At 42.6% G+C, this 14,531-nt stretch overlaps 1 protein-coding gene across 3 annotated transcripts; it reads left to right on the plus strand.

Moving 5' to 3' along the window:
* Positions 1-6,350: 6,350 nt before the first annotated feature.
* LOC102303876 (THAP domain-containing protein 1) lies at positions 6,351-9,366 on the plus strand. Of its 3 annotated transcripts, XR_318157.3 has the most exons (4): positions 6,364-6,692; positions 7,430-7,622; positions 7,822-8,553; positions 8,650-9,366. XR_318157.3 is itself a non-coding variant. In XM_005953297.3 (3 exons), exons 1-3 carry the CDS (start codon positions 6,622-6,624, stop codon positions 8,242-8,244), a joined length of 687 nt encoding a protein of 228 aa, XP_005953359.1. In that variant the 5' UTR covers positions 6,351-6,621; the 3' UTR covers positions 8,245-9,366. The 3 variants fall into 3 exon arrangements, 2 of the variants coding, with proteins under 2 accessions (XP_005953359.1, XP_005953360.1); XM_005953297.3 differs by having other exon boundaries at positions 6,351-6,692; positions 7,822-9,366; XM_005953298.2 differs by having other exon boundaries at positions 6,365-6,692; positions 7,825-9,366.
* Positions 9,367-14,531: the final 5,165 nt, after the last annotated feature.

Genomic DNA, 14,531 nt, shown 5'->3' on the forward strand with positions numbered 1-14,531 from the left:
AAAGAGAGAGATATGTCACAATGAATGTTTAAGTTGGCACTCTGTTGTTGTTGTTAGATTACCAGTGTTTAAAAGGCCCAAATATATGAGCTCGTTGTGATGTAAGAAGTCAATGAGGTTGTTCTTATGCTACTTTCTGGTACATCTGGAATTCTTTGATAAATCTCACATACATCTTTTGATGATCGATTGGGCTTATCATCATGTTTGTGTGCTAAACTTTAATTTTTAGTGTCCTTGTTTAAAATAAGCTTTTTTGGGCTTTTTGACAGATAGCACATGGTGCTCGTCCAGTATGTTTGTGCATTGTTTAAAGAAACGTGACGACTGTGGCAGTGAATTTCATACAACTGACAGGAAGTATGGACAGAACTATCAAAATAAGATTCTAACTGTGTAAAATAAAGTAAAACTTCTTTGATTTTTGACTATGTTTGATCTGAAATTATGGACATTTCTCCATCAGTAAATTTTGTTTGCAAAAATCAAATGATCCCACCTGGTTCATTTTTTTTGGTGGGGGGTTCCTGTACATAGAAATGTGGGTGAATTATCCCAAAACTATTTTGTATTTTTCTATTTATTTCTTCCTTTGTAAAGTCTTCTAAAGGCCACAGGCATGTGCTAAAACAAAAATGGACAAATGATGAGAAATTTCTCTTTCCATCCTTCTTCTTAAATCCTTGCTTCTCCTGTTTGTAAAGGTGCATTCATGTGCAATCGTAATAATAGGAAAAAACACATGATGTGTCTGAACCTCAGCAGCCTCCGTCAAAGTTGGTGAGAAACTCTGAATGTTTTTAAGTTGAGTTTCCAGCTGCTAAAGTTGAACCCACAGACTGTTTGAGAGCCTTGTGACTCTTGTTTCTTTTGAGATAAGGACTCAGTATGGTATACAGTGTAGTGATAATACACACACATTATAGGTACTTATCAGTGCTGTGTATTTACCTGTTTCCAGTGTATTCCTGGTCTTTTGTTGCTGTATAAAGCTCTTTAGACCAACTCACGGTGTTGAAAATACCTGTTTTAATAATAAAGTTTTCTTCTTTTTTGACCAAGAGATTATGTGTTGAAAGTCTTTATTTATCTAACACATAATGCATGAATCTACAGGTCTGTGCTATGAAATAAAACATTACGTCTTATGGTAATTTCTGCAGTAATAAATAAAAGAGGACAAATGCACTATCCTATATTTGAGAAATTCTTTTGTTACAGCAGTTAAAATAATAATGAAAAATTATAATACAAAATTGATATTTAATTTGGTCAAATGTACTTAAATTGTGTTTTTTCTAATATTTTATAGTCCTTCACATTTATTCTATACTGAACAGAAAATAATTGAAATTAGCACTTTGTGTCAGCTTCTTTTATTTCAAAATGTGCTAGTGAAATAAAAGGACTTGATTTGATTTTAATTTTAAATGTAGTATTTAAATTAAGGCTTATGGGAGTGCCTACTGGGGTCAGCGGGGGAGCTGGCCCCAGGAAGGGGTCACCTGCCCCTCCCTTCCTTCCCTCCCCATCTCCAGCTGCCTCCCTCTCCCGCTCCACCACAACCACCCACACATGCAGGGCCTTGGAGTAGGGGTATGTCACCAGGGTGCAGAGGAGGCTACCCCCCCCTCTGTCCCCTTCTGGCTGCCTCTGCCTCAATTTTATCCCACAACTTAGACATTCACATTACTCACACTACAGTGGGGCAAAAAAGTATTTAGTCAGCCACCGATTGTGCAAGTTCCCCCACCTAAAATGATGACAGAGGTCAGTAATTTGCACCAGAGGTACACTTCAACTGTGAGAGACAGAATGTGAAAAAAAAATCCATGAATCCACATGGTAGGATTTGTAAAGAATTTATTCGTAAATCAGGGTGGAAAATAAGTATTTGGTCAATAACAAAAATACAACTCAATACTTTGTAACATAACCTTTGTTGGCAATAACAGAGGTCAAACGTTTACTATAGGTCTTTACCAGGTTTGCACACACAGTAGCTGGTATTTTGGCCCATTCCTCCATGCAGATCTTCTCGAGAGCAGTGATGTTTTGGGGCTGTCGCCGAGCAACACGGACTTTCAACTCCCGCCACAGATTTTCTATGGGGTTGAGGTCTGGAGACTGGCTAGGCCACTCCAGGACTTTCAAATGCTTCTTACGGAGCCACTCCTTTGTTGCCCGGGCGGTGTGTTTTGGATCATTGTCATGTTGGAAGACCCAGCCTCGTTTCATCTTCAAAGTTCTCACTGATGGAAGGAGGTTTTGGCTCAAAATCTCACGATACATGGCCCCATTCATTCTGTCCTTAACACGGATCAGTCGTCCTGTCCCCTTGGCAGAAAAACAGCCCCATAGCATGATGTTTCCACCCCCATGCTTCACAGTAGGTATGGTGTTCTTGGGATGCAACTCAGTATTCTTCTTCCTCCAAACACGACGAGTTGAGTTTATACCAAAAAGTTCTACTTTGGTTTCATCTGACCACATGACATTCTCCCAATCCTCTGCTGTATCATCCATGTGCTCTCTGGCAAACTTCAGACGGGCCTGGACATGCACTGGCTTCAGCAGCGGAACACGTCTGGCACTGCGGGATTTGATTCCCTGCCGTTGTAGTGTGTTACTGATGGTGACCTTTGTTACTTTGGTCCCAGCTCTCTGCAGGTCATTCACCAGGTCCCCCCGTGTGGTTCTGGGATCTTTGCTCACCGTTCTCATGATCATTTTGACCCCACGGGATGAGATCTTGCGTGGAGCCCCAGATCGAGGGAGATTATCAGTGGTCTTGTATGTCTTCCATTTTCTGATGATTGCTCCCACAGTTGATTTTTTCACACCAAGCTGCTTGCCTATTGTAGATTCACTCTTCCCAGTCTGGTGCAGGTCTACAATACTTTTCCTGGTGTCCTTCGAAAGCTCTTTGGTCTTGGCCATGGCGGAGTTTGGAGTCTGACTGTTTGAGGCTGTGGACAGGTGTCTTTTATACAGATGATGAGTTCAAACAGGTGCCATTCATACAGGTAACGAGTGGGGGACAGAAAAGCTTCTTACAGAAGACGTTACAGGTCTGTGAGAGCCAGAGATTTTCCTTGTTTGAGGTGACCAAATACTTATTTTCCACCCTGATTTACGAATAAATTCTTTACAAATCCTACCATGTGGATTCATGGATTTTTTTTTCACATTCTGTCTCTCACAGTTGAAGTGTACCTCTGGTGCAAATTACTGACCTCTGTCATCATTTTAAGTGGGGGAACTTGCACAATCGGTGGCTGACTAAATACTTTTTTGCCCCACTGTACATATAGGATCTTGGGGGTGGGCACGATACACGGAGTCCAAATTACCATCAGGGTGTACACCTCACCCCTGGCGTCGTTGCCCACCTCTCAATTTTAAATACACGTAGACATTGAGGGCTAGCAGGAGGGACTATGCGCTTACCTGCTGCTCTCTGGCAGGTAGCTCCATGCCCTCCTGGGTTTTAAATGCACCTTAGAACACACATGCATCAACACTACAATGAGCGGGTGGAGGGAGGTTTGGAGTCTTCTCTCACCCCCGTTCTCTGCGGCCTGCTGGAGCGGGGGGGCTAGGAGGAGGAGTTGGCCGTCCGACTGCGGTCTGGAGTGTGGGGCCTCCCTGCTGCTGCGGAGTCGGGGCGGTCTGCCTCTCCCCACCGCAGGGAAAAGGGTAACACCACCTGGGTCTGGGTGCAGTTCCCCCCTCCAGGGGCAAGGGTACCTAGACCCGGTTCGTAGAGTACGCTTGGGGAGTGTGATCGTGTGTACAGCGTCTCTTTATGTCTGTCTCCACGTTGGTTGAGTGTGGAGTAAGTGCATATGAGAGCATGAGGGTGGGAATGGATGTTTGTGTCTGTGTGTGCCTGTATGTCTGTGTCTATATGTCAGGTTGGGTATCAGACGCCACCTCTCTGGGGACATCTCAGGCCCTCCAAGGTTTGGAGGCCTATCTCCACCCACCACCACTTCCCCTGCCAGTGGCGGACTCCCTCAGGTGCGTTGGTGGTTCTTTGTGTCTGGGGGTGGGCGTCCGGGTACACACCGGCTCACTCCTTGGCGGCCGCTTATCGGGGCCTGGAGCCTGGGGCTCGCTCGGGCCACTTCGGAGGTGGGGTGCCCCCGGCCTCTCGGCCTGGGGCTCGGTCACTCAGGCACAGCTGGCTGCCGGCGGAGCTCACGGGCGCGTCACTGCAACTCCCCCTGGCTTCTGCTCCGCGGCTGCTGAGTGAGCCCTCATCTGGGACTCTCCTCAGCTCTTCTGGGACAGTGGCGCGGCTGCCCCTCTGTTGGTCTTCCTTGGTCTCTTGTGTTCTGGGGGCCTCTGGATGTCTGGAGTTTTGATCTCCTCCATACCTGCTTCATACCCTGGAGGACGGGGCTGTGGCTCCCCACACTCCCTAGCAGATCGTTACATGGAGAAACCTTTGGAATGCAAGCATGCTGATCCACACAGGTATGCACACAGGTGTACACACGGGTATTCACAGACGCGGACTACAGCTTTCTTGGCTGCTGCCTCAAAGCACATTGTGCGCTGTCTATCTTGCGTGCTGCACAATATCGTTTATTATTTAGTATCTACTGATATTTACTGCTAGCTAGTTTATTGTGATGGTGCCGTTTTTTTTATTATGTTGCTCTTTGTTGTTTGCTTTCTCTTCTGTTTTTTTTCTCCATACAGGTGACCCAGGTGTTTTGTTTTTTTTTGTTGTTTTTTTTTTTTTTTCTTTCTTCCCCCCCTTCTCACCGTCTCTTCTCCCCTTTGGTTTTCTTTCTCTCCCTCTCTTTCTTTCATTCTTTCTCCCTGTCCTATCCCCCAGTCATGTCTGTCCCGTTTGTAGCAACTGAAAATAAAATAAATTCATAATTATAATAAAGGTCAATCAAATGGACCAATATGGCAAGGCCATGATGATCCACTTGGTAAAATAAATCCGCTTGGCATCTTTCTTGGCCTTAAGACAACAATTCTGATGGCTAAAGATCCAAACGGGACACAAAAAATAAATAAATTAATTAATTAAGGCTCATAAAAAATAGATAAATTATATTTACATCTATCAATCTACCTACCTATCTATCTAGTTAATTTTTTAGGGTATGAGTCCTTTTCTGCCACTTTTCAGTTTGGGGTCCCACAGGGCTCAGTTTTAGGGCCTTTGCTTTTTGCATTATACTTGCAGCCCTTGGGTACCATCCTTAGAAGGCATGGAATAGCCTTCCACTGCTATGCTGATGACTGCCAGATTTATTTGCCTCTGGAACAGAAAGATGCCTCCTCCATTCAACCACTTTTGACATGTCTAGATGATATTAAAACTTGGATGGCCCAAAATTTTCTAAGACTCAATTCAAGTAAAACTGAGGTGATTGTGTTTGGTCCTAGTGGACCTTGTTACCCCTCCACTATTGATTTGGGACCCCTGGCAGAGTATTTTAAACCTGTTGTCACTAACTTGGGTTTTAAGATGGATAGTGATTTTAAATTGAACACTCAAATTAGGGCTACTGTCAAGTCCACTTTTTATCACCTAAGGTGATTGGCAAAGCTAAGACCTATTTTATCTCGGCCACATTTTGAAACAGTAATCCATGCTTTTATTTCATCTCGTTTGGATTACTGTAATGCACTGTATTTTGGAGTTAGTGTCTTCTCTCTCGACTGCAGCTGGACCAAAATGCTGCTGCATGACTTTTAACCAGAACCCATAAGAGAGAGCATATAACTTCTATCCTGGCTTCACTCCACTGGCTGCCTGTTCATTGTAAAATTTTAATGTTTGGTTTTATATCTTTAAATGGTCTTGCTCCACTTTATCTCTGTGAGCTTCTTCGTGCTTATTCCCCTCCTAGGTCTCTCAGGTCAGCTGCCAAGCTGCTCCTGGAGGTACCCAGGTTTAAGAGGAAGCTCAGAGGGAGCAGGGCCTTCTCTATTTGCCTCAGCACATAAGAGAGGCTCTATCATTGTCCACCTTTAAAGCCCGTCTTAATACGCACTTTCACTCCCTGGCTTATTATGACACAGTCTGATGCGGACTTTTTGTATGTTTTAGTCTAATTAAATTTGCATTTATTTATTTTTTATTGTTTTTTATTTTTTATTTTCTTACATATACTATTTCACTATTGTAATTTATTATGTCATGTGTTTGTTTTCAGCTGAGAGTGTTTTGAAGTGCTATATAAATTGCTTGCTTGCTTGCTCGCATATATATATATATATATATATATATATATATATATATATATATATATATATATATTATAATTATATTATATATATATATATATATATATATATATATAATATATATTTTAAAGTTAAGGCTCATAAAAAAATAGGGTGCATATATATATAATTGATGTTCTTTATCAAATTTGTCTCCCCCTGGTGGACTTCCTGAGATATTATAGGAAAGTGACGACAGAAAGCTCCACCAATTAGAGGCGGGGATGCCGGTCAGGTGACTAATTCTTCGCCGCCATCATTGTTAGTGGCAGTGAAGCTTGCGTGGAGGGTGACAAGAAGCACCAGCGGAGCTTCGTGGAGTTCTGGTCCGGCTGTGAGTGAGTGTTGTCTGGATATTCAGCCATGGTTCAGACGTGCTCAGCGTACGGCTGTAAGAACCGCTACCACAAAGACAAAGAGATTTCTTTCCACAAGTAAGTTAAGTGCCAATGTGTGTCTGTGTGTTTCAGCGAGCTGGGTAGCATTAGCAGTCCTGACATGGTGGTTGAGCAACGTCCACCAGCCTGCGTTCACTAATCTGCCTCATTAAAGATTAACTGCTCTTCCTCAACAGTACGAAACATGTGGAGTAGGACACGGAACATTTTAAGTGTTTGCAGGTTTCATTGCTAAAAATCCGGCTACATAAAAGTCAACAGATGCTATTTTTATTTGATGAAATCAAATGTTTTTATCAAGTCTAAAGTCACAAGTTTCTCTATAGTGGCTATACCGAGGCACAAAAATTTAGATATTACTAGAACTTTACGGCTATTTCGCTTTTTTGCAAGCCGAAGTAATCAGCACGGAACACATTTACTTATAAAGTCTTGCAGTTATATTCTTAAATATGTTTGACTTTCCGTAAATAAGGGGATAGTGAATTCCTCCAAATTTAACTGGAGTTTGGATTAATGTGTTTATGCTTACTGCCGGGAGTTAATGCGCATTTCTTTAGTCCCCAACTTTAGTCTCAAAACAAGTAACAGAAAGGGTTAACGCTTCAGTTTTGTTTTGTTTTTTTTGTTCTGTTTTTTACCAAAGACATAAAGTGTACTTCATAAGCAACTTAAACTAATTATTACATTAAACTGATAACAGAAAATAATTCCCAAATCATACAGAAGCGTTTTGACGTTTCTGTGTATTATTATTATCACTTGTTTGCCAGGTTTCCTCTGGCCCGTCCAGATATCTGCTGTAAATGGGTGGCTGCGATGAGGAGAAACAACTTCAAGCCAACAAAGTACAGCAACATCTGCTCCCAGCACTTCACCGAAGACTCCTTCAAGAGGGAGTGCAACAACCGTGTGCTGAAGGAGAGCGCTGTGCCGTCGCTCTTCACCTTCAACCTCAGCATCAAGGTGACCTAACTAAAGCCGGCAGGGCTTTATTTTTCCAGGAGTCTCCCAAGAGTTTCCAGTCACATTTCTTTATTTCAAGATAAGAGCACAGATCTGAGAGACAGCTCAAATTAAGCAGATAGTTTAGGTAAGCTAGATAAGTAGATCAGGTTAACTTCAGTTAGGTAGCAATTAGTTAACTCGTGTTTTTTTTCTCTAGCAGTCAGAGTCCCTGGAGGATCCCTTCCCCGCTGAGAACCTCTTCCCGCTTTCTCTGCCTCTGACCTCTGAACCAGTGGAGGAGGAGGAGCCTGAGGGCAACCCGCTTGACACCTGCAGCGTCGCGATGACAACGACCTCAACGACGACGGCGGTCTCCTGCGACCACAACTACACGGTAGAGGACTCGGCGCAGCAGAAAAGGCGCATCGAGCTGCTGGAGGAGCAGGTGGAACATCTGAGGAAGAAGCTGAAGACGACGCAGCAGAAGTGTCGGCGGCAGGAGAGGCAGCTCAAGAGGCTGAAGACCGCCCGGGAGGCGGCACCCAGGATGGCCCGTCAGTCGGCGCCGGAGCCGGGCTTCAGTGAGGGATATGTGATTTTGCCGAAACACATCTACCACAGTTTGAAAGGCATGGAGTGAGGCGGAGTGGAGAAGTTTCATCTGCTGCTGAACTGAAGGACACAAATATTCACACATCTTTCTGATTTTCTCTTTGTTCTCTAGAGCTCGGGCTGCACTTAAATGACTTTTTAAAGCTTTAGGTTTTGGTTTGGTTTCAAGAGCCAACAGCTCTTCATACTTGATGCACACAGACTGATGGTTCTTGTCACTGTGAGGAAAACAAAGCACAGTTATGCCCCCCCCCTCAAAAAAAAAGAAAAAACTGTTGAACTATTCCTTTAAAGAGTGCTTTTTATGTTCTGTCGAGGTGTTACCACGTAAGCTGAGGTGAGATCGTCATCTCTGGATTTTCTTGACCGATTTCGTTGTGCCTTGCAGGAGCAAACAACAGCTTCTGTTTTACACTGTGCTGAATTTCTCTAGGAGGATCATCCCAGTGAGGAGAGCTGGGTCTGCAGCCACAACTGAGCAGTTTTCATCTGAAGTGTCCACGGTGTCGAAGCTCAAAGGTGAGAGCCGAGGCCGTTATGAACCATGATGTTCGGAGGCATCTGAGGTAGATCGTTAGGAGAATCGATCTGAGCCTTTAGGTTTTGAGTTTTGCAAATGAAAGAGGAAAAAAAGTTGGTAAACCAAATTCATCAGGAAAATAAACTTTTTTTGTACTCTTTGATCTGTATGATGTCATAGAGAGATGATATCCTGATATGGTCCTGTTGGGCACAGAAGCAATACCCAGATAATCAGAAAGAAAGACGGCTCAAAGTCGGAGAGGCTAAAACGCCTCATTTCAGACAGAGGATGAACTGAAAACCCGGTATCAAAAAAAGAGATTATTTTGAACTGTGACTCATGCAAAGCTGCTCTGAGAGTTTATGAATTGAAAACACGATGCTGGAAATGTGCTGGATAGATCCCCATTAAACATTCTGCTGTTTAATATGGAAATAAAATTTGGCAGTATGAAATTAACTCACTTGAGCTTCTCTGCTTTTGTTTTCAGAGTTTTGTTTTTTACTTAAAGGCTGATTGAAGTACATTTGCTGCAAAAGCAGCTTTACATTTTTCAGTGTTTCTTGAGATGCAAAAACACTGCTTGTTACTGCTGATGTGCAATAAACTGAAGCCATATACGAGCAGCTTCTTTGGCTCTTTGTGCTTCCTTCACTGAGGAGGTCATGCGACTGGTTTTGCATGAAATTAGCAGAAGTGAAGCTCGGCCGTTGTTGTGTCATCACCAATGAAATTAAAGTGAATAAAAGAAAAACCAGCAGACATCGTCTTCATGTTCCCATGAAAATATCAGAAAATGAAACGGATCCAAATCTCCTCCTAGATCCAGGGACTCGGTTCATGTTTGGTGTGGAGGGATTTTCCACCTTTGTAGATGTTTGTAGTCATTCCCATGATGGAAGACTACAAGATCCAAACCCAGAAGGTGGTGTTCCTGATGTTTGAAAGTCCTACTTTTTTTTCCCCAACATGGAAGACTATCTTTACATTGTTACTGTGGGAGATTTTATTTTCTCCCCTGCCCCTGCTTAGCTCGGCGGGTCAGCCCAGCAGACAGCAGGATTGTCCCGACAGCCGTTTTAATGTCATGCAGTACAAAAAAATCAAACATGGAAACTACAAAACAAACAAATTCAAGCATCCTTTTTAATCATTAGAAAGCGATTTTGACCCAGAATGGATCAGCCTGGTGGGTAAAATGGAAACCTTTCATATGCTCAAATTTGTTTTGAGCAGTCACCTGTTCCACACTGAGATACGAACCATCAAAGTTTAGCAAAGAGTGTTATTTTGAAGTTTTCTCCCGTGAATCAGATCTGCAAATGTGTACACTTGTTGCTGGAAGCTCACACACATGTCAAGGGTGTGAATATCATGGACTTTTAATGATTTCTTTAAATTGTTCATTTTTCAGGCTGGAATGATCATGCAGCATACATTGTTAATGATTTAAAAAAAAACTTCAATAAATTGGAACTACCAATTAAAATTTCATCTAGCTTGGATGAAATTTCTGTGTCCACCAGGTGGCAACACAAGTGTGACCTAATACTGCCACGTAGATTTCTCCAGACTGGACAATGTACAGCTGAGATACACAATATCCTGTCTTGTGGCGAATATTCGAAAGTTGGCGTGCTGCCATGACCGCGCCCTTTAACATAAACTCAAAAACTTTGCAATTTAACATCACCAAAGATCACACTCACTAAAGATCATGTTGCTCTGATGAAATCCCTGTAGAAGAATAAAACCTGACATTTTCTGTTGCCACTAGGTGGCACTTTAACTATTGCTGACAATGGGCATACCAGGGTGAGAGACTCATCCTGCCTGTGAAGTTTGGGAGAGACTGGAAAACATGTCTTTGAGTTACATCAATTTGGTGCCTTGTGGGGAAACATTAAAATTCACTGCGGCTTTTGACAAAAACTGACAGTTTTCAAAGCACCCAAAGACCAACTCCTTAAGCCTGTCCTGGACAAATTTGAGGTTGCCTGAGTCAGCCACCTTGAAACTGTAGCCCAAAGTGAAGCCCAAAGGTTAAAACATGACATTTCATCTGTTCCCACTAGGTGTTGCCGTCACTATTTTAAAATATTACAATTGAAATGTGTTCAGGGGCAGAGCTTTATCACATCTGAGAAGTTTGGTCCAGGTTTGGAGCTCAGGCCCTGACCTAAACTTTTAAACTCAATTATTCTTTCTGAATATTTGAGCCATTGTTTGTGGAAAGAGATGTTACACAATTTTTTTAAAGTGTAACTTTCCAGGTTTGTGACACCAGAGATTTATATTCATACTCAAAATTATATTGACTTAAAACTAAAACTCTTTTTTAAATTTGAGTGATGATGCATTAAAGCAAAAAATAAAATAAAATAAAGGTAACTTTTTTTTTGTTACAATTAATTAAGTAATTAGCATAAAATTATTATGACTAAACTTAGACTTTCAAGACTGCTGAGTTTTATATTCCTAAAATCATTGGTCAGTACCAGTACAACATTCAACTTTTATTGTGTTGTATAATAATAAAAAAAACACAACATAAAAAGCTAGTATAAAACTAGTATACATTTTTCAATGCACATATTAAACAAATATGTAAGACTGTTTTCTTCCATTTGCACAATATCTCTAAAATTAGAAATATCCTGTTTGAGAGTGATACTGAAAAACTAGTTCATGCATTTATTACTTCTAGGCTGGACTACTCGGGAGGCTGCAGCTAAGGTCTCCAACAATGCTAGTGTTAGCGGCGCTAACGGCTGCAGACAGGAAGATACTGCCAGCACCGGAAACGTGCTCGTCATCTCCGAGCATGAAGTAAGGAGAGCCTTCAAGAGAGTGAACACCAGGAAAGCAGCAGGACCAGACGGCATCCCAGGTCGTATCCTAAGAGACTGCGCATACCAGCTAGCTCCTGTGTTCACTGAGATATTCAACATCTCTTTATCTCAGTCGGTGATCCCCACATGCTTCAAAGAGTCCATCATTGTTCCTGTCCCGAAGAAACCCCACCCTGCTTCTCTCAATGACTATCGCCCTGTAGCCCTCACCTCAGTAGTGATGAAGTGCTTTGAACGCCTGGTCAGAGACTTCATCATTTCTTCACTACCAGACACACTGGACCCACTACAGTTCGCTTACCGTCCAAATCGTTCCACAGACGATGCCATCTCTCATCTCCTCCACACATCACTCACTCACTTGGACACTAGAAGGGGGAATTATGTTAAAATGCTCTTCATAGACTACAGCTCTGCATTTAACACCATAATTCCCTCCACACTCACCACCAAGCTGGAGCATCTGGGACTCAGCTCATCTATGTGTCAGTGGATCTCCAACTTCCTAACTGGCAGACCACAGGCAGTAAGGATGGGCGGACATGTCTCAGCCTCCACCACTCTCAGCACTGGAGCCCCCCAGGGGTGTGTTCTGAGCCCCCTGCTGTACTCTTTGTACACATATGACTGTGTGGCCACTACCAGCTCCACCACCATCATCAAGTTTGCTGACGACACCGTCGTGGTGGGCCTGATCTCTGATAACAACGAGACGGCCTACCTGAAGGAGATTAGGAATCTGGAGAACTGGTGCCAGAGGAACAACCTCCTTCTAAACGTCAGTAAGACAAAGGAGCTGATAGTGGACTTCAGCACTAAGCAGGAGAGGAACTACCAGACCCCCGTCATCAACGAGTGCCCAGTGGAGAGAGTGGACAGCTTCAAATACCTCGGAGTTCACATCACGCAGGACCTGTCATGGTCCTGTCACATCAACACCGTGGTGAAAAAGGCCCGACAGCGTCTCTACCACCTCAGACGCTTGAGAGACTTCCAACTGCCCTCCAAGGTGCTCAGGAACTTTTACTCGTGCACCATAGAGAGCATCCTGGCGGGAAACATCTTAACCTGGTTCGGGAACAGCACCATGCAGGACAGACGAGCTCTACAGAGGGTTGTGCGGTCAGCTGAGCGCACCATCCGCTCCGAGCTCCCTGACCTGCACTCAATCTACAGCAGGCGGTGCTGGACCAAGGCCAGGAAGATCGTGAAGGACCTCAGCCATCCCAACAACAGACTGTTCTCTCTGTTGAGGTCAGGAAAGCGATTCCGCTCCCTGAAGACCAACACAGAGAGACTGAGGAGGAGCTTCTTCCCGCAGGCGATACGGTCTCTCAATCACACCACCACACAGTACTGACCCACACATATGGTTCTTACACACACACTGGACTTTCTGGACTTTGTTTTTGCACAACACTGGTCACTATATTCTTCATTTCCGGTTAATACTTGTACAGCTGCTGTTATTGTGTATATATTTATTTATATTTAGATTTCTTCATACATTCTTATATAGTTCTATATTGTGTATTGTGTATTTTGTTGTACAGTTATTTTATTTTCAACTTTAATTTATATATTTTATCTTATTCTTCCCAGTTAAATTTACCCTTCATTCTAATTTGTGTTGTACAGTTATTTCATTTTTAACCTTAATTTATATTTTATTCCTTCCTAGTTAAATTTACCCTTTTTAATTTTTCATATTTATTTCCTATCTTATTCATAGCCTTTCCTTTTTTGTTTTCTTTAGGTCACGAGCAGTTGTCCAAGCATTTCACTACATATCGTACTGTGTATGACTGTGTACGTGACAAATAAAATTTGAATTTGAATTTGTTCTGATGTGGTGTTCAGAGCTGCCGACCAACGGGTTGAGGATCGAAGCCAGAAACTTAGAGATGTTATAGGTGACCGAGTTGATCATACAGATAATCGGTCTTAAAGGAGGAGTTAGGTTAGCTGTTGATTCAAAATTGGCCATAGGAGTGAGTGCAAGTGGGTCTTTTTGTCTCTATGTGAGAATGGATGTAGGTGACTTTTATTGTGATTTGACACGACATAAATATAACCGGAGTCAAGTGAATATGGAAGATGTATTTGAAAAAAGCAAGAATCTCTGATGGTGGGAAATGCTCTATAAATCATTAAAATCTGTTTTCTAACGTGTGAGACGAGTACATGGGTAAATAAACTCACTATGGGCATGAATGCCATTGTTTTTTGGGGCTTTCTAAAAATTTTATTAATCATTTCTATTCATGGAAACAATAAATACAAGATAATTAGGGTAAAGGCAGGGGAGAGGATTAAACAGAAAAAAACAAAAACAAAAATAACAAAAACACTGTGGTTGTGAAGTATCTGCATGATTGAGGAATTTCATTGATTAACGAAATTCAGTTCAATTTTCCATCCATCCATCTTCATCCGCTTTATCCGAGGCCGGGTCGTGGGGGCAGCAGCCTAAGCAAAGAGGCCCAGACCTCCCTTTGTGTGTGTGTGCCAGTTCAATTTTTTCAATTAAATTTTATTTATATAGCGCCAAACCACAACGACAGACGCCTCAAGGAGCTTTATATTGTAAGGTAGACCTCACAATAATACATACAGAGAAAAAAAACCCCACAATCATATGACCCCCTATGAGCAAGCACTGTGGCAACAGTGTGGAGGAAAAACTTCCTTTTCACAGGAAGAAACCTCCGGGAGAACCAGGCTCAGGGAGGGGCGGCCATCTGCTGCGACCGGTTGGGGTGAGAGAAGGAAGACAGGATAAAGACATGCTGTGGAAGAGAGACAGAGGTTAATAACAGATATGATTCAATGCAGAGAGGTCTGTTAATACATAGTGAGTGAGAAAGGTGACTGAAGAAGAAATACTCAATGCATCATGGGAATCAGGGAGTTTTTAGGACATGCTGATAATAATGAATT

The sequence above is a fragment of the Haplochromis burtoni genome, unplaced genomic scaffold (assembly GCF_018398535.1).
Source record: "Haplochromis burtoni strain Fernald_Lab_line unplaced genomic scaffold, NCSU_Asbu1 Contig_2233, whole genome shotgun sequence".
Lineage (NCBI taxonomy): Eukaryota > Metazoa > Chordata > Actinopteri > Cichliformes > Cichlidae > Haplochromis > Haplochromis burtoni.

Bases quoted from the DNA above. Each gene is read 5' to 3' on its own strand.
- LOC102303876 (XM_005953297.3), top strand. From the start codon at position 6,622: ATGGTTCAGACGTGCTCAGCGTACGGCTGTAAGAACCGCTACCACAAA. The intron at 6,693-7,429 runs GTAAGTTAAGTG...CTTGTTTGCCAG, and splicing joins AAAGAGATTTCTTTCCACAA to GTTTCCTCTGGCCCGTCCAG. The intron at 7,623-7,821 runs GTGACCTAACTA...TTTTTTCTCTAG, and splicing joins CCTTCAACCTCAGCATCAAG to CAGTCAGAGTCCCTGGAGGA.